Source organism: Trichechus manatus, unplaced genomic scaffold (assembly GCF_000243295.1).
Source record: "Trichechus manatus latirostris isolate Lorelei unplaced genomic scaffold, TriManLat1.0 scaffold00162, whole genome shotgun sequence".
In the NCBI taxonomy this organism is placed as follows: Eukaryota; Metazoa; Chordata; class Mammalia; order Sirenia; family Trichechidae; genus Trichechus; species Trichechus manatus.
In genome coordinates this window covers 5192103-5217167 of record NW_004444098.1, presented here as the reverse complement: position 1 = coordinate 5217167, position 25065 = coordinate 5192103, and the positions used below count along the sequence as shown (strand labels likewise).

Below are 25065 nucleotides of genomic sequence, written 5' to 3'. Positions count from 1 at the left end.
ACTGAGAGGAAGGCTGAAGCACCAGCTTGGAAAATGGACAGAAACCAAGGGAGTCTAGAAAGCAAGAAACTGCCCGATGAAGCCACAGGAGAGTCTAGTTGACCACTGCTATTGCCCCCTGCTGGCTCCTGGCTTCCTTCACCGGCTACTGGGAGGGCATAAACTCTAACCTGTTTCGACTTCAAGTCCTGATTTAGAGTCCTGCTGGGAGGGTGGCTCCATTTGGCTGAGCTCAGGAGGTAGGAGCCCATGCTCCAGTGGCCAGGTATCAGGGCAAGCAAGTTGTCTGGCCTTTTGGTTTGCCTAGAGCAGGGTGTCTCAACCAAAGCACTGTTGACATTTGGGGCCAGATCATTCTTCGTTTCACGAGCTGTCCTACCCATTGGAGGCTGTGTAGCAGCCTCCCCAGACTATACTAGATGCCAGTAGCCCTACTCCTTCAGTTGTGACAACCAAAAATGTCTCCAGACTGATGCTAAGTCATTCTATGGGGAAAGAAGAGTCTCTTCAATAAATGGTGCTGGGAAAATTGGATTTTCACATGCAGAAAAATGAAACAGGATCCATGCCTCACACTATACACAAAAACAAACTCAAATGGATTAAGGACCTAAATGTACAAACTAAAACCATAAAATTCTTAGAAGAAAAAGCAGAGGCAATGCTGTCAGGCCTAGCTTTCAACAATAGATTATCTAATGTAATAACAAAAGCATAAACAGCAAAAGACAAAATAAATCAACGAGACCTCATACAAATTAAAAACTCTTGTTCATCAAAAGTGAAATGTCAAGCTACCAACTGGGAGAATATCTTTAGAAACCAGATATCTGACAAGAACCTAATAAGCAAAATACATATAAAACTTTGACAACTTAACAACAAAGGGACAAATAACCCGATCATAAAATGGGCAAAGGACTTGAATAGACATCTCACCAAAAAGGACAGTCAATTGGCCACCAAATACATGAAAAGATGCTTAGCGTCATTAACCACCAGAGAGAAGCAAATCAAAACCACAACAAGATACCATTTCACTTCTACTAGCATGGCTAAGATTAAAAAAACAAAACAAAACAGAAAACAACAAATGTTGGTGAGGATGTGGGGAAATTGGAACCCTTACCTATTGCTGGTGGGAATGCAAAATGGTATACAGCTGTTGTGGAAGATAGTGTGGTGGTTCCTCAAAAAACTAGAAATAGAACTACCATATGACCCAGCAATTCCACTCCTAGGTATATAACCAAAAGACTAGAAGGCAGAGACTCAGAGACTTGTACACCAATGTTCACTGTAGCACTATTCACAATAACCAAAACGTGGAAACAACCTAAATGCCCATCAACAGATAAATGGATAAACAAAATGTGGTATATACATGTAATGGAATACTGCTCAGCCAGCAGGAGAAATGAAGTCTTGATACATGCTACAGTATGGATGGAGCTGGAAGACATGCTGAATGAAGTAAGTCAATCACAAAAGGACAAATATTGTATTACCTTACTTATATAAAAAGACAAGAAAAGACAAACGTATTGAGAACAAAGTGTATTAGTGGTTACCAGCGGCAGGAGGAAGGGGTAAAGGGGGTGTCTTAGGCTGGGTTCTCTAAAGAAGCAAAACCAGTAAAGCATATAAATATCTATACAGACAGATTTCTATCAAGAAAATGGCTCATGCGGTCGTAGAAGCTGGAATGTCCCAAGTCCATGGGTCAGGCTGGAGGCTTCTCCTGACTGACATAGCCACAGGGGCTGGTGAACCCAAGATTGGCAGGTCAGAGAGCAGGGCTCTTGTTCACAGGCTGTGAAGACTGATGAATCCCAAGATCAGCAGGCAAGACATCAGGTAAGTTGCTAGCTCAAGTCCCAAGAACCAGAGGTCAGATGAATAGGAGCCAGCTGCAGGATCCAGAGTGAGCAAAAGCCCAAGAGCCTTGCCACAGAGTCCACCTGTATTGGATGTAGGCCACACGCCCAAGGAAACTCCCTTTCAACTGACTGGCTACTTGCTACAGATCCCATCATGGAGGTGATCACATTATATCAAATCTCATCATGGAAGTGATCACATGGAAGTGATACGACTGCCAAACTACATCATAGCTGCCAAACCACTGAGAATCATGGCCCAGCAAAGTTGACACAGAACCTTAACAATCACAGGGCAGGTTAACAGTGATGGAAATATCGCATTGATTAAGGGTAGAGCTTCACAGCTGATTATTGTAATTGCTGTCACTAAGTTGTACCCCCATAAAAAGTTGAATTGGCAAAGTTGTGTGATAGATATATTTACAAAAATGACAAAAAAAAAAAAAAGAGTAGCTGCTGAGGCTGCTTATGTACAACCAAAAACCTCATGGGATTTGGTTTCTTGGTTTGGAGGTTTAGGGTCATGATTACACGTGACATCCCAGTTAATTGGCCTAATGACATGTTTAGTATTTTTGTTCTACCTCCTAGTTTGCTGCGTAGTGCCTGGGGTCTCTTAAAAGCTTGCAAGCGGCCATCCAAGGCACCACAATTGGTCTATATTCGCCTACAGCAAGAGAGGAAAAAGGAGAGTCGGGAGTAGATGGAGGATATGGAATGTGTGGCTAATTGCCTCCATGAGCAACTGCCTCCTTTACCAGGACACCACAAGAACTGGATGGTGCCTGGCTACCATTACTGAACATTTTGATCAAACATTCTATAGAAGAATCCTAATCAAAAGGGGAAAAATGCAGAACAGAGTTTCAAATTCTCATGGACTTTAGACTTCCTAGAGCCATGAAGGTTGGATGAACCCCCAAAACTATTGCCCTGAGATAATCCTTAAACCTTAAACCAAAAATATCCCCTGAAGTGTTCTTAAAACCAAACAACAGTTTAGCTTAACTAGTAAAAAATGTCAACCTTGAGCATTATGCTCTTTTAAGAACTATCTATATGGGATCAAATTGACAACAGCAACTCAAAAGATTAGATAGGAACCTTAGGGGGCAGTGAGTTCATGTTAATGGGGGAGGAACAACTCAGAAAAGAGGGGTGAGAATGGTTATATAACTTGAAGACTGTAATCAATGTCACTAAATTGGACATGCAGAAACTGTTGAATTGGTGAATGTTTTGCTGTGTATAGTCTCAACGACAACAACAAAATAAATAAAATTATATTAAAAAAAAAGTCTCCAGACATTGCCAAATGCCTCCTGGATGGGGGGAGCAACATTACCCCTGACTGAGAACCACTGGGGAGAGGAAAGCAGGGTCCTGCCTCCCATCAAGCTTCATACACGGTGGATTCCCAAACAGAGGACATGGCTGGGCATCTCCCTGCCGGCATCATCGGTGGATGGCCTTCAGTTTTCTGAACTGGCCTCATGGCAGGCATGGTCAGTGCCCACCCACACCCCCTTGGCAGGTATCAAGGATAGTCCTGCCTTACACAGCTTCAGCCATAAATTAGAGCAACTTTTTTCAAAGATCCTTGCCCTGTATACACCTGGAGGCACAGAACTAGAGTTAAGAGACGTTGGAAGTGATCCACCATAAAAGGTAGTCATCCACAATCAAGGTCCCTGAGTGGCACAAAAGGTTTGTGCTCAACTACTAACCTAAAGGTTGGCAGTTTGAACCCACCCAGAGGCACTGCAGAAGAAAGGCGTGGTAATCTACTTTTGTAAAGATCATAGCCAAGAAAACCCTATGGAGCAGTTCTACTTTGTAATACATGGGGTCACCATGAGTCTAACTCAACGACAGTGGGGTTGGGTTTGTTTGTTTGTTTTGGTTTAGCCACACTCAAAAAGCATTCTATGAGTGGGAAAGTGAATCAAAATTAATTAATTTTTTAAGAAATTGACAAGAAGAGACTCTGGACTAGGATTCAAAAATGAAAACGATTGAGACTTACTGATTAGTAATAATATATCCTCTGCAGTTGTTACAATGGTGTTGAAAATGTTAAATAGAACGATAACCTCTGGCAAACTGTAATTTAATTGACAACAAATCCCCTTGGAGAAAAATGGCACTTCTTTCAGAGAGAGAGGCAGCACTCTGACTACAGATACCACGGTGAGTGCTAGCAGACTCCTCTGAGCACTGGGGCCCCCTGGCTGTGTGTTAAGAAGCTGCCTTCATCAACTGGCCATCAGCAGACACTGGGGAGTTCGTGGGCAGTGAGAGCAGGGAACCAATTAAGGAGCTCCAGGCAGAACTAGAGAGTGATGTACTGTGCACACCATCACCTGCTGTCGGTTACAATGCGGACTCAGGCTCAGCTTGTTCACCTTTGTATTCCCAGCACTTAACATCGTACCTGGCACATCACAGATCTCCATAACTATTGCTGAATGCATGGTGTTGTTCAGGATCCATTGATGACTTTATCCCATCAGTGCCTGCTTATTGACTGCTTCAGTGACTGCCCATTTATATGCTGGGAACTAGACCGAGTGAGAGAGGCAGTGCTATTGAAATACCAGTCCATGAACTGCTAGTAACTGGAAGCTGAATTCGAATGTCAATCTGCTATGTCACTAAGCACAGTGCTTAGTTAGGATGGCATTTTTTTTAAAGGAAAGACTTTCTTGATGAAGGAAGAAATGAGACTAGAAAGCTTAATAAGATATAATTTTCAGCTTTAGAAAACTCATAGGTAGGTAAGAGAAACACACATTTAAAGACATAATGACAAATTTTTTATTAAGTGCCATAATAGAGAGTTGTGAGAAAAAACAGGAAATTGTGGGAGAGAACAGAGGACTGGGCTCCTCTATGGTGGTTCAGGAGTCCCTGGGTGATGCAAACAGTTAATGCACTCAGCCGTTAACCGAAAGGTTGGAGCTTCAAGTCCACCCAGAGGCGCCTCAGAAGAAAGGCCTGGCGATCTACTTTCTAAAAATCAGCCCTTGAAAACGCTATGAAGCACAGTTCTACTCCAACACACACGAGGTAAACATGAGTTGCAATCCACTTGAAGGCAATCTGGTGTTTTGTTTGGTTGTTTGGTTTTTTTGAGCTCTGTCTACGCCATCTGCCCGCCTACATCACCTGTGCTCCTTTAGAACCACCACTCCTCCTGCCTTGCCAAAACCTGGCACTTCTCCATGGCCATGCCCCTCCAGACCTTCTAGACACACACCACACTTCCCGCCACACTCCTTCCCTATGCTGTAACGCGTCTCCCACCACCCTTTCCAGGCCCTGCCCATGCCACGCCCCTTCTTCCATGCATGTGCTCCTCAGGCCAGTGACTGTACCTTTAGTGTGACACCCCTCTTGTCCAGGCCACGCTCACTTGTTAAGTTCCAGCTGCTCTGGCCATGTCCCTCCTGGGCGGCCCCACAGGCCCTAGTCCTGGGGAAGCCCAGGGCACTGGGGAAAGTAGGGGGAGGATCTTCTGAGAAATTGTGACAGATAACTGAGAACTGTGGGAAAGAACAGAGAATGGTGGGAGAGACAGGGAGTTCTGGGAGAGACAAGGGATTTGGGAAGAGAATGGAGAATTGTGGGAGAGAACTGGGAGACTGAAGATTCAAAAAGAGAATGGGGAGAGCATACATAAAATATAGAAGTCTGACCCACAGCCTGAAGCAACAGCCTAGGAAGTCAAACCACTACCTCAGTAACAATGGGTCCAAAATGGCCAGGACTTGATTAATAACTGACAGCTTCCTTAATTTTGGCCCCTGTTTCCAATTTCGGACCAACTGAAGCAAGCCAAATATGTTCCCCTAAACATCACATGGAGCCCTGGTGGCGCAGTGGTTAAGAGCTTGGCTACTAATCAAAAGGTCGGCAGTTTGAATCCACCAGCTGCTCCTTGGAAACCCTACAGGACAGTTCTACTCTGTCCTATAGGGTTGCTATGAGTTGGAATCAACTCGATGGCAATTTGGGTTCAGTTTGGGTTGGAACCATCACATGGGATGCCCTGCTTCTAGTCAGTCCCCCTCCAGCTTTCCCATGCCAACAGCCTCCAATCAGAGCATGTCTGAAGCCCTCCCTGTTTTCCACTATAAAGCTTTCTCACTCTCCTACCTGCCTTTGAGTCTGTCAAATGCAAGCAATGGTGGCTAACTCACTTGCAATTGCAAGTCTGAATAGATAGCCATTGTTTGTTCTTATTTTGGTGCTCCTTGTCTATTTCCACAAAGTGGAGAATTGAGGGAGAGAACGGAGAATTGTGGAAAAAAGAAAAAAAATGGAGAGAGAATGAAGAAGCGTGAGAGAATGGGAACTGTGAAAGGAAACAAAGACTTACAGGAGAGACAGGGAATTTTGGGAGAGAACAGAGAATGGCAGTTGACTGAGGACAGAGAATTGTTGAAGACGACAGAGAGCTGTGGGAGACGAGAGTTGTACAAGAAAGAGAATTGCTGGAAAGACTAGAAATTGAGGGAGATAATGGAGAATTGTGGGAGAGACTGGGAATAGTGTGAGAAAGATCAGAGAATTGTGAGAGAGAAAAGAAAATGTGTGAGAGAAAGGGGATTGTGTGAACTCCTGGGAATTGTGGGAGAGACAGGAAATTATCAAAGAGCCAAGGAATTGTAGGAAAGAACAGAGAATTGGGAGACAGGAAATTGTGACAGAGAACGAAGAACTGTGGAAGAGAAAAGAGAACTGTGGGAAAGCAAGGGAATTACAGGAGAGAAAGGGAATTCTGGGAAATACTGAGAAATGTGTTAGAACTGGTGGTTGTGGGGGAGAGAAGGAATTGTGGGAGAAAATGGAGAATTATGAGAGAGACAGGGAGTTGTAGGAAAAACCAGGAAGAGTGGAAGAGACAGGGATCTGTGAAAGAGAATGGAGTATTTGTGAGAGAGAACTGAGAATTATGGGACATGGAATTGTGGGAGAAACAGGGAACTGTGGGAGAGACAGCGGACTGTAGAAAGGAAGAGAGAATTATGGGAGAAACAGTGAATTGTGGGAAATACTAGGAATTGTGGGAGAATGAAGGAACTGTGGGAAATTCTGGGAATTGTAGGAAAGACAGGACTGTGGAATACACAAGGAATTGTGAAAGAGAAAGGAAATTGTGTGAATTGTGGGAAAAATTGGGAATTGTGGGAAATAATGGAAATTGTGGGAATTGTGGGGAGATGGAATTATGGGAAGGACAAGAAATTTTGGGAAAGGACATTGAATTGTGAAAGAGGACAATGAATTATGGGAGAGGTCGGGAATGAAAAGAGAATTGTGGGAGAAACAGAGAATTATGGGAAGTACATGGAATTTTGAGAAAGAACACTGAATTATGGGAGATTGAACTGACTGTGAAAATACTAAGGATTTGGGAGAGTGAAGGAATTGTAGGACATCGTGGGAATTGAGGGAAAGAGAAAGAATTGTGGGAGAGACAGGATTTGCGGAATATACAAAGAATTACAAAAAAGAAAGGGGACTGTGGAAATGAAAAGAGAAGTGTGGGAGCAACAGAGAATTGTTGGAGGGACATGGACTTCTGGGAGGGAATACTGAATTTAGGGAAAGACAGGATTGTGTGAATGAACAGAGAATTGTGGGAAAAGTGGGAATTGGGGGAGAGACAAGGAACTTTGGGAGACTCGGGATTGTGGAAATACTGGGAATTGTGAGATAGTTAATGAACTGTGGGAAACAGTGTGAATTGTGGGAAAGATAAAGAATTGTGGCATAGACAGGATTGTGGGAAATACTAGAAATTGTCGGAGAGACAGGGATTGTGGGAGGGACAACTAATTTGGGGAAAGAATATTGAATTGTGGGAGAGACTGGGAATTCTAGGAGAGACAAGGGATTGTGATGAGAAAAAAGTATTATAGGAGAGTCAGGGAATTGTGTGAAATATTGGGATTTGTGGGAGAAACAGGGAATTGTGGGATAGACAAGGAATTCTAGGAAAGAACATTGGATTGTGAAACAGATCTGGAATTGTGGAAGAGATGGGATTGTGAAGAGGAACAGAGAATTATGGAGAAAAAAAGGAATGGTAGGAAATAGTGGGAATTGTGAGAGAATAGGGGATTGTGGGAAATACTGAGAATTGTGGGAGAGGGAATTGTGGAAGAGAAAGGAGAAATGTGGGAAAGGCAGGGAATTGTGAGAGAATGAAGAATTGTAAGAGAGATGGGGAATTGTCGGAGAGACTGAATAATTGTTAGAAAGACGGGTATTGTGAGAGAAATGGGATTTTTTTTTAAGAAACAGGGACTTGTGAAAAAGAATGGAGTATTGTGAAGGAGAATGGAGAATTTTGAGAGATAAAGAATTGTCAGAGAAAACAAAAAATTGTGGAACAGACAGGGAATTGTGGGAGAGATAGGGAATGGTAGGAAATAATGAAGAATTATGGGAGAGAATTGTGGGGGCACTGAGAAATACAAAAGTAGCAGCACTTTTGAAAGGACGAGGAACCATAGGTTTGGGACAGTGACTCATTTTTCCAGTTTGTAACTCCAAAAGAGCTGCGGATTTTTACTTTGTACTAAACCCTTAGTTCTGATAGTAGCAGTTCACATCCTATTATCATAGATTGGCAACCCCACAGGTGCTACCTTGTATTTGCATGCACACACACATATACACACTCACACACACGTATGCATGCACACACACATACACACACTCACACACACGTATGCATATACACAAATACAAACACATACACACACCAATACACACACACACACACATGTATTTCTTGGAGATTAAAAATAGGCACCAGAAATAAAAAGTATAATAAGAAGGTTAGGAGATTTTTTTTTAATCTCCTAAAACAAATAAAACTTATGAAAAAGAGACAAAAAATAAGAAAATTAGAGTATCGGTCTAGGAGATCCAATATACGAGTAACAGGAGTTCATTAAAGAAGAGAACTAATAAAAAGGGAAGAGAGTAAATTACCAAAATAATGTAATAACACATACTCAGTGTGAACGTTGTGAGTTTCCACATCAAATGGGCCCATCGAGTGCTCAAGCCAATGAAAGCAAAGAGGTCCACATTAAGGCACAGCTTTTCAGGACACTGGTAAGAAAGAGAAGATCTTAAAAATACTGAAGAAGATAAAGAGAAATGGCATTTAATCTCTATACAGCAACAAGAGAAACTAGAAGGCAATGAAGCAACAGCTTTAACATTCTGAGGAAAATATTTTCCAAATCTAAAATTTTATACCTACAATCAAGTGAAAGAGTGAAACACTGACATTTTCTGATTTTCGAGATCTCAAAAACTGATGTGCTCCCAAAACAACGGAAAGAATATATGGTAACCAGCAACCAGAGATCTAACACAGTATAATATAAAGGGATGAACAACTTCCAGGAAAACATGAAAAGCAAGTCCCAGGAAGACAACTGGCGTAAGTTCTTTGCAAACAGTCTAGAATTGGGCAGTGGCAAGGGTGGAGTGCTTATCTAGGAGTTAAGTCTCAAGGAAAACAACAATGAAACATATAGAATAGTTGATATATTTGAGTGCATGAGAGGAAATTTTAAATGCTGACAAGAAATTTAGGGATAATCATTAAAAACTAAACCGACAAAGGAAAAAAAAAGCAAGTGTTAAATTCTAGTGAAAACTTTGTACAAGAAAGAATATTCATCATCATTCATTAAGCCAACCTTTCAGCTAATAATCAAGCACTTGACTCAGCTATTGGTAATATTTTCATAGTCATAATAATGTAAATACTAAACCCTAATTTACCCAAAATTGTTATATAACTACTGGTATGGGAGAAGACAGGAAGATGTTTGTGTTTGTGTGTGCATCCATGTTAGGAGGGGAGAGGGGAAAGAGTCAAAATCTCATTCTCAATAATCAGATGTCAATCGATAATCTAAAACTGAGATCTATGTATATATATCAGTAGTAGCATGTTAGATTGGAATGTGGAGGGACGTGCCAGAAGAAGTAGCTAAAGGGCAGTGATTCTTTGCCTTCGGGGAGCAGGAATTGGGGATGAAGGTGTCCCCCCTGCCACACCCCGAGTATTCTTGCCCACCTTTAACATGCTGCTTGAGTATCTCCTCCTCTATAAAGACCTCCTGTTACTTACTCTTCCCTTCCTACCCACATCCGGTCCATCACCCTCACGATAGTCACTTCTTCCTTTTTGCCTCAGAATAGTCTGTATGTAAGGAGCCCTGGTGGCACAATAGGTAAGCACTCGGCTGCTAACCAAAAGGTTGGTTGTTTGAACCCACCCAGCAGGTCCGCAGGAGAAAGACGTGGGAATCTGCTTCTGTAAAGATTACAGCCAAGAAAACTCTGTGGGGCAGTTCTACTCTGTCATATAGCATCACTATGAGTTGGAATCAACTCGCTAACACCCCCTCAAAAAAAAAAACAGTCTGTACATACAGACACTGAGGTTACAAATATGGTTGCTTCTTTGCATGCCCGAATCTCCCCTTAGCAGGGGTTCCTAACCTCTTTTGTGCCATAGACCCCTTTGGCAGTCTGGTGAACGCTATGAACATCTTCTCAGAGTAATATTTTTACATGCGTAACACAAAATATAAGGAATTACAAAAAAACTGTATGGGAATACAGTTGTCGACATATTTTTAAAAATTTAAATACAACAGATTTGTGACGGATATAGGCCAGGTTTCCCAGGAAATATATTCCGAGTCTCCGAGATTTGCATGTAAGAGTTGTCCTCTCGGGAATAACAACTGTGAGAGAGTGAGGGTAGAAGGGTTGGGCAAAGGGAGAAGTTGAACTGCAACAGATCCTATGAGCAGCTCTGAAGCTGGAATGGCCCTTCTGAAGTTGTCCCCTTTGAGGTAAGCACGCTGGGCCTATGCACCCTTGCAGAGACCACTCATTGGATGCAGCCCGTTCTCAGGGAGGGAATGTGGCTTCGCTTGAGGAGACAGTTGTCTTAGGCAGAGGGCAAATCCTAGAGAGACACTCAGCTCAGAGCTGCCAGCTGCCAGCACTCCCAGCACCCAGGGGATGACTACAGTGAGTAGAAAGATACACGATTCTTTATTAACACTTTATTGTTGTTAGTTACTGTGGAGTCGATTCTGACTCACAGCAACCCCGTGTGTTGCAGATAATTGCTCCATAGGAATTTAAAAGCTGTGACCTTTTGGAAGTAGATCACCAGGCCTTTCTTCTGAGGCACCACTGGGTGGGTTTGAACCGCCAACCTTTAGGTTAGTGCTGTTGTTGTTGTTACTTGCAGTCAATTCTGACTCATGGTGACCATGTGTGCAGAGTAGAACTGCTCCATAGGGTTTTCAAGGCTGTGACCTTTCAGAAGCAGAATCACCAGGCCTGTCTTCCAAGATGCCTCTGGGTGGGTTTGAACCGCCTACCTTTCGGCTAGTAATCGAGCACTTAACCATTTGTGACACCCAAGGACTCCTAACAAGGTCTAAAAAAAAAAAACACTGCCCTCCAGTCGACTCCGACTCGTAGCGACCCTATAAAACAGAGAACTGCCCCATAGGGTTTCCAAGGAGCAGCTGGTGAATTCGAACTGCTGACCTTTGGTTAGCAGCTTGAGCTCTTAACCACTGTGCCACGAGGGCTTCCTAACAAGGTCTAAACAACAACAACAAAAAAAACAAACCCGTTACCATAGAGTCCATTCCGACCCATAGCACCCCTATAGGTCAGGGTGGAGCACCTGGTGGATTCAAACTGCTGACCTTCTGGTTAGCAGCCACAGATCTTAACCACTACACCACCAGGGTTTCCAACAATAGCTAGCTACCTTAATTTCTAAGTAGTGATGAATGGTATTTTTGAGGCAGACACAAACAGCTACATGTGATCTCATTTACACCTGTGATTACCATTGGTGTCACAGAGCTAACACTACTGGGATTTGTTGCCTACATTCCTAATGGAAGAAAATGCTAAATTTCCGCTCAAGGTAAGTGAAAATAAAAACGTACTTTTTTTTCCATCGAAGTCCACACCCAGCTAAGAAGTCCTTGGGGGTAGGACCCTGTCTTGTGCACTTCGGAAAGTTCAAGAGTCGGCCGCAGCTCCGGACACCTACTGACGTTTCTGGAGTGATTACTATAATTTAAACTGACGGGACCCTATTTTAAAAATAGAAATTTAAAAACTCCAGAGTAACCCCTCTGCCGCTTACAGCCTCTATAGCCAACAGCCTCACTCCGGGCAAGTCTCTGAACCAAAATAAAATCTCACCTCTCTAAGGCGTGATTAAATGGTCTCTTGGCCGGGAGGGGCGTGGCCGGAGAGCGCGCCCTCGCGCTTATAGGCCGACTGGGGGAGGAGGAGGGATTCGCTCCGCGGAGGTTACCAGAAGCCCCGCCTCTTCAGTCCGCGCCCCGCCTCCCGCACGCCCGGAAGTCCCGCCTTCGGAAAAGGAAGCGGCGGCGTGAGCGGGTGCCGGCTGTGACCGCGGAGACAGCGGTGACCGGGTGAGGGGAGGGTGGCGGTGGCAGCTGGTCACTGCTGCTCTGGGCTTGGGTTGGCGGTTAAAGGCGGGGGCCGGCCGCCCGAAGCAGCCCGGGAGAGGAGTAAGGTGCGGAGGGGCGGTCTGGTTGCGGCCGGTGGGGTCTGGAGTCTGGGAGCTGGAGCAGGTGGGAGGCGCGAGGACGGCGTGAGGGAGATTCTGGCAGTATCCCGGCCTCCGCTGTCCCTTGCTTCTTTCCTCGATTCCTCTTTTCTGCGCCGTACTCTCCCACGACCCCTTCGCTAAGGCGCCGGGGCCGAGGGTCGGGTCTGGGCAAAGTGGGTCTCCCCTCCCCCATCCGGATTACCGCCTCGCGGACCTTCTCCCACAGGCCTGCGCTCCTCGCTGTGATGTCATCTTTCTTAGAGACCTCCTCACTTTCACCTCCCAAACCCGCACATCCTTAAAAACGTGCCCCAAAGGGTGACATAGATCTCACAGTAGTGTTTCCCAAAAGAGGGGAATATATTCAAACGGATCCCTCGAGGTGGGTGTCCTGCCAGTAGGTTCCCATACGGATGACAGGTAGGAAGAACAAGGTTGGCCAGATTAAGAATAACAGGAGAGTAGCCTGAACCGAGACGTCAGCGTTAATCTGTTTCTTTGCTTCGACCCGTGTGTATTTAGAATCGGTTGGAGTCAAGGCGGTGATTCCAGCCATGGGTTTGTCTGCATCTACTCCTGCTGTTGCAGTTCAGACCTCAAATGCTTCAGACCATCAGACAGCATCCCCGCCTTCAGGATGTCCAGTGCATGAAGGGAAAATGAGAGGTAATCAACTCTGTCTAGAAAATAAAAAACAAAAGACAGTTCTCAAAAGGATTTTAAAGAAGAGGGAGTGTAGCCTGTTGGTAAAGCACCAGGGCCTGGGAGTGACTCAGCTTGGGTGTGGTCCTTATTTTGCCCCTTGTGAGGCATGTGACTTTAGACAAGTTGCTTCTGTTAAGTCTGTCCGCTATCTGTAAGCTGGGGATACTGTGATAATATTTTAAAGGGCTGTTGTGAGGATTCATTGAGATAATGCATGAAAGTGTTTCAGACAGTACTTGACACTTACTGATTGTCCCATAAATCACCTCCCACCCCCAAAGTTTATCTGTGTCTATGTAGGTGGTTTTCACCTGGGGCCAGTTGTGTCTCCCAGGGGGCATTTGGCATTGTCTGGGGCCATTTTTGGTTGTCACAACTGGAGGAGATGGTGCTGCTGGCATCTCGTGGGTAGAGATCAGAGAGGCTGCTCAGCATCCTGTGATGAATAGGACAGCTCCTCACAACAGAGCATCATCTGGCCCCAGATGTCAGTAGTGCCGAAACTGAGAAGCTCTGGTCTAAATGTAGCTGTCTTAATAAACTTTACTCCTGCATGCACTGCAGTATTCATGTATAGCACAGTGGTTAAGAGCTCGGCTGCTAACCAAGAAGGTCGGCAGTTCAAATCCACCAGCCATTCCTAGGAAACCCTGTGAGGCAGTTCTACTCTGTCCTATAGGGTCGCTAGGTGTCAGAATCAACTCCGATGGCAACAGGTTAAAAACAAGTCAGCAGCTGGTGGCCTTGCAGTCCATTCTTTACATGCACGGTGAGATGGAAAAGCTCTCTTTCATTTTTAATTGGTCCATGTTTGCTATAGATTGTATACAAGCATGTCTTGAGTCCATCTGACCTTTGACTCCTTGTTTTAACCTGTGAGAGAGAGAGGAACCTACATGGAGTGCTCCCAGAGTACTAACGCTTCCTTGTGTTGCAGTCGTTCATGCCATCACTCAGTCAGCAAAGATTTACTCACTGCCGACTCTGTGCCAAGCATTGCCGGGGTTTGTTTGCTTTTGTACTGAGAGAACCAAAAACCAAACCAAACCATTGTCATGGAGTTGATTGTGACTCATAGTATAGGACAGAGTAGAACTACCCCATAGGGTTTCCAAGGCTGTAATCTTGACAGGAGCAGACCGCCACATCTCCCATGGAGCGGCTGGTGTGTTTGAACGGCCGACCTTTTGGTTAGCAGCCAAGCACTTAACCACTGCACCACCAGGGCTTCTCACTGAGAGAACAGCAGGGTACAAAACAGACCAAAATCCTTTGTCTAATAGAGCTTATATTCTAGTCCACAGGATTCTGTGTGATAGGTTTTCTCCCTGTTTTACAGTCAAGCAAACTGAGGCATGGAGTAACTAACTGATAGTCTCTAAATCATACAGCTAGTGAGTGGCAAGGCTGGCGAAAATTCTGTGACCTTGGACAAGGACAAATCCAATAGATTCTGACAAAGCACGTGTGCTTCTGCTGTGAGCGTCCCCAAGGAGGCTGTAGGGCTGTCCACTGGTTTATTTCATTTGGGTGTATCCTGAAGAGCCAGCAGTCAGATTTATTTACATTAGTAAAAAGTGTAGGTATTTGTAGGAGATTGAAGGGGCTACTGGTTATACAATGTGAAAAATTTAAACACATTCTTTTCTTTCTGACACCCAGCTAAGGGCAGCTGTGTGGAAAGGGTTGGAGCTTTGCTTGGTAGAGAGGAGAGGGATAGCAGGACTCCCTTCCCCCCTAAAGTGGGTAGCGGCATGGGGTACTAGGGGGCGAGGGCTGGGAGGAGAGGCACAGAAAACGAAGTGTGTACAGCATCCAGCATTGCCACATCTGTGGTCACTACTGGTCACTGCTGCTGCCTAAGATAGGGATTCCGTCACACGAGCAGCCCTCTCCCAGGGCAGTAGCTTGCCAGGTGCCTGTCCGTTCTCTCCTAACTTGGAGAGCAGTTCCTCAGGCCCTGCGCTCGCACGGATCCACACTCTGGATCCTTGGGCCTTGCGGCCCTTCCTGCTGCTGATCTTACTAGGCTCAGACCTGCCCTCTTCAGAGGCATCTTTGATGTCTGCCTCTTCTTGCTAAACCACGGCCATGTGCTCGTGGGGAGTCACACCTAGGCAGAGAGTTGTGTGTTATGCCTCATTTCATTCTGGGAAGAAAGTGCAGGCATAGCGCCACTCAGATTTTCTGCCACTAGCTCTTTGTGGAGTCCCGTGCCTGGGTGGTACAAACGGTTTATGCATTCAGCTGCCATCCCAAAGGTTGGTGGTTCGAGTCCACCCAGAGGCACCTCAGAAGAAAGGCCTGGCAATCTGCTTCCAAAAACTCAGCCATTGGAAACCCTACAGAGCACAGTTCTGCTCTGACACCCATGGGGTTGCCACAAGTCAGAGTCCACTCAATGGCAACTGGTTGGCCTCTTTGAAGGCTGCTGTGCGCATCTGCTTCCCTCACCCCAGTATTCACACAGTGCATCAGTACAGAATGCCTGGCCTGCACTGTACCCTAATTGGTCAGGAACTTGTCTGCAGCTTGCAAAGGCAAGTCAGGGACACTGGGTTAAAAGTGGCCCGGTCCCCACTTAGGTTCCTTGGCAGCAGCTCCCCATTGCAGTCCAGGCTGAGTACCTTCCAGCCAATTATTAAAACCATGGCATGGATAAGAAACTCTTGCAACTGACGAGGATTTCTGTTCGTTTATGTTTGATGGGGGCAGGGCACAATAAGAGGATAGGTCTCCGTTTCTCTTTCGGAGGCAAAGAAAATATACAAAACATCTTTAGGATTTCGGAAAGTTAGGTAGCTTTAAATGATAGAAACCTGGCTTTTCCTCTGCTGGTAATCATTGGTCAAAAACGAAGCTCTTTAGGGCCCCTAGAGAGAGAGCCACGTGTCCTGCCTTTGTGGTGACACCATTTTCCTACTTGATTTATCTCAGGTTGCCCACTGAGCACAAAACCATCAGACTCCACCTGTGAGAGCAAAACGTACTCTCTGCCTGCCCACCAGGAGCGTGCGTACGAGTATGTGGAATGCCCCATGAAGGCCGCTGCGTCTGAGAATAAGGAGAATCTGGATCCTTCCAATCTGGTAAGGTCTGCTCATCTCCGCTTGCTAGGACTTAACTGTGCTGAGATTCTTTCACGAACTCCCAAGACAAACTGCAGGCTGTTGGGATTGATTCTTCTGTCCTTTTAGAAGAAAGACGTTGGGTATTCCTTCCACAGGGGAAATCGGGAATGTATGACTTGCGGAGTCTAGTTTCAGAGAACGCCTGAGAAAGAAAACCACTTACTAAAAGCCAGAATAGCTTTACTGGAAAGAGGCTGTGCCAAATGAATGTTTTCTTTTGGGCTAGAGTTACTAGGTGGTAGCCCCGGGAACTCTGTAAGGAGTAGAGCTAGAGTTAGCAAAGGTGGTTTTGGTCTTGGGAAACCCTTGCAGGTGTGCTACGAGATGGGGCGCGTCTCCAGGCACGTGTGGGTGCCGCCTGCACATGAGTCCCAGTGTGGCGCAGTGGCAGCGTGACCACCAGAGAGCATGAGAACAAGACGGGTTGTGGCCTGGCCATATTTTGTCATGGTCATACATCATAGGGTTTCATTTGTGGAATCACATTTGAATGGCGAGACAGATGGATTTGAACCTGCACTTTAGAGGGCCACGGGCTCTTCAAGAGAATCTAGAAACCGTGATGAATCAGGCACCATTTGACAGTGGTTTTAAATCTGGTCAGAGGAGAAGACGACAAGAAATGTAACCACATGTTTATTTATCATTTATGAGAACTCACTCAAAGGGGAAAAAGCACTTCAGCCCTCTGACTCTGCAGAACAGCCAAATTCTCAGAGACTTCTAGAACTTTGATGCCGCTGGGTTCGGAGGGACCCTGTGCCTTGTGTGTGAGGTGTTTCTTTCCAGAAAGAAGTTAATTATACTGCGTATTTTTACTTTATATCCTGTTACCAACATTACACAATCTGCTGCTTTGATGTAGATGCCACCACCTAATCAGATGCCGGCCCCCGACCAGCCCTTTCCACTGTCTACTGCCAGGGAGGAATCCTCCATCCCAAGAGCAGATTCCCAGAAAAAGTGGGTTTACCCGTCAGAACAGATGTTTTGGAATGCAATGTTAAGGAAAGGGTAAGTGAGTGCGCCTACTGTTTAGAATAGCAGTTTGCTTGTCAGCTTCATCTAAGAATTAAATGCTAAGGCGTTTTTATCCCCCAGACATTTAGTAAATATTTATAAGTGAATCAGTTTCTGACAATCAGCTGATTTTTCAGATCTGTCAGAATGCAAACGCAAGGCCAGTAATTGCTAAGGGAAAACAAACAAAAAAACCCACTGTCATATAAAATGCTTAGAAAAAGTTGGGGAAATATTCAGTCAGTGGTACTAACTGCAAAGGTGTTACCCAGAAATAGATGGTGCCACGGTATTCGTACAACTCTGGTTTTTGGTGACTCTGAGAGTAAGGGGAACGTTAACCCTTTGTTTCCAGTGTATCTGTAGTATACGTGGATTTCTGTACTACTCTGCAGTTATGAGGGAATCTTCCGAATGAGGTGGAGATCACTTAGATTGATAGACAATGGGCATTCTGCATTCTCTCAGAAAGGGTAGCATTTAATAAATCATCCTATGAATCTGTGGATTAATTTTATGGCACGATAGTATCAGCAGTATTTGTAAAATGGTACCAAATGTTCTTTCCTAGGTGGAAGTGGAGAGATGAGGATATTAGTCAGAAAGATATGTATAATATCATTCGAATTCACAATCAGAATAACGAGCAGGCTTGGAAGGAGATTTTGAAGTGGGAAGCCCTCCACGCCACGTAAGTGTGCTTGAGATCCTAAAAACAAGCCTTTTAGCAGCCTTCCTGTTTCACACCAGTTTTCCAGAGTTTTCACACTTGATTCAGAAGTTTGTTATTCTAATAAAGCATGCTGTGTGGCATTTTAGGAAACCCTGGTGGCGCAGTGGTTAAGAGCCTGGCTGCTAACCAAAAGGTTGGCAGTTCGAATCCACCAGCCGCTCCTTGGAAACCCTATGGGGCAGTTCTGCTCTGTCCTATCGGGTCACTGAGTTGGAATTGACTCGATGGCACCAGATTTCGTTTTTTATTTATATGGCATTTTATGCTGTGTGACAGTACCCCCCACTGAGTGGTGTCGGACAGCAACCACATTGTGATGGCCGTGGATGCTGGGTGCCGGGCAGTCAGCATGGGCACAGCAGGGAGGGCTGGTCTCTGCTTCACCATGTCTGGGGCCTCGGCCGCAAAGACTCAGTGGTCGGGGCTGACTTGGCAGCGGTGGCGGAAATCCTCCGAAGGTGCCATCAGTGTCCTGGCTAAAATCCAGTTAAATGACTTTTTAAAGTCCTTGTTTTGTTTTTTAATATTTGGAATCTGAAATTCATGAGCAGCCCTCCCTGGGTGTCACTGGTTGGGCAGTGGACCCGGGATGGGCGATGGGTGTGCGTGACGCCACCCCTGTCAGTAACCCACAACTGTCAGGAGTCACCTCCCCACTTGCTAATGAGGGGGAATCGCAAGTGTCTGCAGTGACTTTGTTTGAAAGCGTGCTGTAATTAAAACTCTCCTAATTAATTCGAGCACTACTCTGGAACCAAGAGAAGAGCAAAGAGGAAATTGAAGGATGACTTTCAGCTCCCTTTGCAGCCATTTTCCAGAGCTGCGTCAAAATGAAGTAGCTTGTTGAAAACCCATGCCACAGTCTCCGGCAGAAAGTCTCCCTGAATTGAGTCTCATCTCTGCCTGTGCCCTCTTGAGGAGAGAGGCTAATGAGCTGTTCCTACAGGGAGAAGTGAAAGTTCCTAGAATCAGGATTGTTGCTCCTCCCTTAGCAGAGAGACGCATCAGCATGGAAGCCTATCTTACCGAAATACGTACATCGCTAATGAGATAGGCAGCCTCGTTGACGCCCTCTTTTGCCGCCTCCATCGGGAGAAAGCTGTGGCAGTCTGCTTCAGTAAAGATTGACAGCCTTGGAAACCCTATGCGGCAGTTTGGCTCTGTCCTGCGGGGTCGCTTTGAGTTGGAATCCACTCGACGGCAGTGGGTTTGGGTTTTGGTTTTTCCCTCCTCCATGGGGAAACAATTGTATGTCTAGTGTGTAGGCCCACAGGGAACTCCAGGAGGGCAGGGCTAGGAGGGCCTCGTGAGAGACTGCTGTACCCAGGTGGCTGGGCAAGTGCCGGCAGCAAGGAGGTCCTCAGCTTGTGTTTGGTTATTTATTTAGGGAGATGGTCCAACACTAATCATAATTAGTTCCTAGGAATTCATCTTTCATTTTTCTTTACTCATAATACTGTTCATTGATTTCAAATGAAAGAAGAGTGTAGGACTTTTTTTACGTGCATCTGAAACACCCCCAGCCACTGTATTCAAAAGAGAAGTGTGATCCTCGATCCTGACTCTTGCAAAGAACAGTGTGTATATTTGGAAGGAAAAGGAGAGTGGAACATACCCACTCCAGAAATAAGAGGAATGTTCTTAACAGAGGGCGTATTCCTTTAAATTATAAAAAAGTTACCTTTCTCTGTACATGTGAGATTTTTTTAAGTGCATTCAGAAAATGTACTATTGAAAAATTGGAACATCATCTTTTTCAAAGGAAAGAAGATATTTTAACAGACTTTTCTTATCTGGGGATTTCTAGGGAATGTCCTTGTGGTCCGTCATTGATCCGGTTTGGGGGTAAAGCTAAAGAGTATTCACCAAGGGCAAGACTCCGTTCATGGATGGGGTGAGTACCAGTGCAAAAATGTTACTGTTCCTTCCTCAGGTCAGGGTAAACTTTGTCTTTTCTTTGACACCATAGTTTTTTAGATTATTCACTTCTGGTAACAAGAGAAAGAAACAAACCTATGATGCCCCAAAAAACCAAGAAAGTACGTCCAGTGCCACCTACCAAAACTTCAACAGTGTTCATCTGCAGATTTCTTCTCCTGTTTTCCTGCAGAGGTCCTAAACAGTGTAAACTGCTTCCTCTCCCTGAAGTTTGCCCATTGGTTGGCAGGTTTCTTGGGGTTTCGTGGGTTGCTTCCTATCTTACTGCAGGACTGAATTGAGCTGTCTCCTGTCTTCTTGGGTCTGTCCTCTTACTCCTGTGGTGATAGATCTCTTGGGATCTGTCCACTTAGCATTTCTCCCTTTTTTCCTAGGATAGTTCAGCTTCTCAGCTCCCACGTGGACTTTCTGCAGTATCTCAGCTGACCTGCCTGACCTGGGTCTCTTTCTCAGTGACTGATTCCTTTGCCAGTAGAAGTAGACTAGCCGCCATCTGATCTGAAGTCATTATGTTATTCAGTACCGTGTTCCTTTAGTGCTGTAGACTGTGTGATTGTCCAAGTGAGTCTCATCTCCCCAGTTAGATGTCTGACTCTCAGAGCAGGCATGTGCACATGCTCTTCTGGATCTTTCTTCCTGATTGAACCAGGACTGAGCACATGGGAAGTGTTCTCACCCTCACTGGCATGTTTTTGTTCCAGGTATGAGTTGCCTTTTGACAGGCACGATTGGATCATCAACCGCTGTGGGACAGAGGTGAGGTATGTCATTGACTACTACGATGGCGGTGAGGTGAACAAGGAGTACCAGTTCACCATCTTGGATGTCCGTCCTGCCCTGGATTCCCTCTCAGCGGTGTGGGACAGGATGAAGGTTGCCTGGTGGCGCTGGACTTCATAACCACTGTTTTGTTTGAGATGGAAAAATAGAAACTATTTTTTTGAGAGACATATTAAACTATTTTCCCCAAAGTGAATTACATTCATGATGTAACAGGAGCTTGAAGTCGGTAATCACACTCAAGCCTTTGCTTCGGGAAAGACCGTTCTCTTTTGAGTCACATTGTACTTTGCAGTTTATAGCAGGTCCTTTCACGTTTTCTTCCCATTTGGCTTAACTAGTAGCCCCTTAATTTTTCCTTTAACTGCAGTGTTAACCTGTGTATTTAAACTAGAAAAGTCTGAACAACCTCTGAAAAAGAACTTTTCTTAAAATGTGAGGAAAGCTGCTTTTTTGTCCTTACCGTTTTCTCATGAATACTTGATGTACAAACACTGAAAGCCAAATTGATGCTCAGGAGTTATTACTTCATCAAATATTTTAACTAAAACTGTTCCTTATACATACATAAGAGGTAGTTGTGCTTTTTAAAAAGTTAATCAGTATATTTAAAGTCCGTACAACGTGGTAGCGACTCCTGAACGTAATGAAAAGGTATACACTGGAAATGTACTCATCAAAACTAAGACAAGTCTTAGATTTTCAAATTCTCATTTAAATGAAATTTTCAGACTAGACCTTGTAAAATACAGGTAGTCCCCGACTTATAATGGGGTTCTGTTCCAACAATTCCATCGTAAGTAGGTTCTGATGTAAGTAGAATACCTCTTTTTTTTTAGCTTTCATTACTACTGCCTTTTATTATCAGTATCTTTATAAATCATAACATTGAACATCTGAGAATGATAACATCAGCAAATGACGTGCTACAAAATTGTACATATTACTAACAATAAGATGTACAAAAAAAAAACAGATGGTCATAAGTGCAGTTCGTCATAACTGGAATACGTCGTAAGTCAGGGACTACCTATAGTTTTCAACTACGCCAAGATTTGGTCGTGCTTTGGAATACATATCTAAATGGAAAATATTTTCTTTTTAACTCCTGTTGTTCTAATACACAACTCTGCTGCAAACAAACAGTCTCCTCATTGTCCCTGGCATTTGTTGAGTTATCCCAGCTTAGTCCTGTTCCTTCTGTCTGAAGTCATCCTTCTGGTTGACCTAATCTCAACTCTCGAAAACCTGGCTCAAGTCGCATTGCCGGTGATGGTCCCCACTCTAAATTTTGATTATATTTGATTACGTATGTGATTATATTTGAGTGTTAAAATTCACAAGAAGAGTTTTTTTGTTTTTGGTGTGGGGGTGTAGACTGTTTGAATTAATGCACAGTCTCAGTTCAGATTTGTTTTTAAAGGAAGCTCTAAATTTGCTGTTGAAATTCCTTAGACCCGTAATTCATAAACTGGTTGCTCTAATTCTAGTAGCATGTTACAGATGCCTGTTGGTTTTGGTTTTGTGTGTGTGTTGATAATAATAAATCTAATTTATCCAAAACGTCGTAGTGTTATTAAATTTGTGGACAGGCTTGTTGGTCTGTGAGCTGTTCATCTGGTATGGATTTCTCTGTGGTATCAGTTTTGTCGAGTGGAGTTTTACAAACCCAACAACCTTAAACACATCTACGTTTCAAAATGCTTATATATTTTAAAGTAAAGCTGATCGTAACAGGTTTTCAAAATCTTTTCAGAGTAATGTGATACTTCACAATTGTCTCTTCAGACATGTAATCTTTACAGAAGTAATGCCACAGTCTCCCTACTTAAGACAGCTGTTTTCTCATCTGTTAATCACATATTGTCAATTTTGGTCCTAAGTGCGTTGAGTCAATTCTGCCTTATAGTGACCCTGTAGGACAGAGTAGAACCTCCCTGTATGGTGTCCAAGGAGTGGCTGGTGGATTTCAAACTACTGACTTTTGGTTAGCAGGCGTTGCTCTTAACCACTGTGCCACCAGGGCTCCTTTAAATGAGTGTAGAATAAAGTATTACTAGGACAAAGAAAGCACTGGAACTGGGCCCTGGGAATGAAGCCCTGGGCAGGGATTCACGCCTTTTCAGGGGCTACAGTATTTCTGGAGAGAAACAACCTCTCACCTGTCAAGGGAAGTTGCTGAGAAGACCAACAGTAGTAACACACCTTTCCCCACTACCAGTCAAGGTTACCTCCTGGCTGTTCGAAGCCACTGTGTGTCTAGTCCACTTGATCATGTCCAGGGATGGGTACTTCTCTGCTCTACTAGCTGATCCCATTAATAACTTGAAATTCATTTTAGATGTTCTCCAGGGTTTTAAGTCAAATGTCTTTGTGGAAATCGCTCTACTGCAGAGCCAGGAGCGATGACTGTACAACAGACTAAGCATTAACAGACAAGGCGGGGGTTTGAACTAGGGTAGCAGACTAAAGTGAATTTGGTGTTTCTGTTAGCTCACTAGCGAATGTTCATTCAGTGTCGACTTACACGTACTCTGGGCATCGTGCTGGGTCACAACGATGCAAAAGCACAGGCTCTACCTGTGAGCTTCCAGCCTCATGGAGGTCGGGCTGTAAGAGAAATGGGGGCAAGTGGTAGAATTCTGACTGAAAGTGTTAGTGGTAATCCAGGGGGTACGAGTTCACATCGGAGCTCCTGAACATACAAAGATGGTTACGTTTTTATACTGAATCATCAGAGGGTTTCTCCTCTACCCGAGTGACTCATGCCTCTAAAGAGGGGAGCCCGGGGTCCACTCACCTCTGCAGTGGCTGTCTGAATGGTGCTATGGATCATTTTTGATTGCCCTCTGCAGTGGCTGTCTGAATGGTGCTGTCTCAGTCATCTAGTGCTGCTATAACAGAAATACCACAAGTGGATGGTTTTAACGAAGAGAAGTTTATTTCCTCACAGTCAGAGTAGGCTAAGAGTCCAAGTTCAGAGCATCAGCTCCAGGAGAAGGCCTTTTCTCTGTCGGCCTTTTCTTTGGTGTTCCCCCGGACTAGGAGCTTCTCTGCGCAGTGACCCCGGTCTCAAGGACACGCTCTGTTTCCAGCACTGCTTTGTTGATGGTATGAGGTCCCTAACTCTCTGCTTGCTTCCCTTTCCTTTTATCTCTTGAGAGATGAAAGGTGGTGCAGGCCATACCCCAGGGAAACTCCCTTTACATTGGATCAGGGATGTGACCTTAGTAAGGGTGTTACAATCCCACCCTAATCCTCTGTAACATAAAATTACAATCACAAAATGGAGGCCGACCGCACAATTCTGGGAATCATGGCCCAGACAAATTGCTACACACATTTTTGGGGGGACATAATTCAAACCATGATAGGTGTTATGGATCATTTTTGATAGCCCTCTGCAGTGGCTGGCTGAATGGTGCTATGGATCATTTTTGATCTCCCTGGGCTTGAGGCAATGGGCGAGGTGGTGAAGAAAGCATGTCCTGGAGGCAGACGGCCTGCGCTGGTCTCTGTGTGATCAAGGTCTCTGGGCCTCAGCTTTCTCTACTGTAACACGAGAATATAAGAGCCAGAAACCCCCAGAGTTGTTTGGGTGCTATGACAAGGTGCCGGGAAAAGCCCGTAGGACCTGCGCGTGCTGCGTGTTAGCCCTCACCTCCTCGTGGTGGTCAACAACAAGAGAGCTCTGAGGCCAGGATAACAAGCAACCAAGTAATGAAACATAAGCCACAACCTACTATCCTCTCTCTGACCTTACTGCCCCCGAAAGAACCTGCTTAGTGGAGTAATAGCAGGGTCTATTCCTGCTGTCGGAGTCCCTGGGGGCTGCAAACGATTAATGTGCTCTGCTGCTAACCAAAAGGTTGGAGTTGTGAGTCCATCCAGAGGTGCCTCGGAAGAAAGGCCCGGCGATCTACTTCCAAAAAAATCAGTTATTGAAAACCCTATGGAGCACAGTTCTACTCTGGCACGCATGGGGTGGCCATGAGTTGAAATTAACATATATGTGCACACACACACAATGGAATGTTATTTGGCCAGAAAAAGGAATGAAGTACTTACACCTGCTACAACACAGATGGACCTCGAAAACATGCAAAGTGAAAGAAATCAGACGCGAAGGCTACATACTGTATGATTCCATTTATACAAAATGTCCAGAGTAGGCAAATCCATAGAGACAGAAAGTAGACTGGTGGTTGCCAG

General features: G+C 44.8%; 1 protein-coding gene across 2 annotated transcripts; it reads left to right on the top strand.

Annotated features, from left to right (window-relative positions):
- The first annotated feature begins 12399 nt into the window (after nt 1-12399).
- LOC101350601 (cytochrome c-type heme lyase) lies at nt 12400-22647 on the top strand. 2 transcript variants are annotated; one of them, XM_004386355.2, is made up of 7 exons: nt 12400-12510; nt 13069-13212; nt 16189-16340; nt 17248-17396; nt 17974-18093; nt 19943-20029; nt 20775-22647. In XM_004386355.2, exons 2-7 carry the CDS (start codon nt 13101-13103, stop codon nt 20971-20973), a joined length of 819 nt encoding a protein of 272 aa, XP_004386412.1. In that variant the 5' UTR covers nt 12400-12510; nt 13069-13100; the 3' UTR covers nt 20974-22647. The 2 variants fall into 2 exon arrangements, with proteins under 2 accessions (XP_004386412.1, XP_023596482.1); XM_023740714.1 differs by lacking the exon at nt 12400-12510 and adding an exon at nt 12759-12966.
- The last annotated feature ends 2418 nt before the right edge of the window (nt 22648-25065 follow it).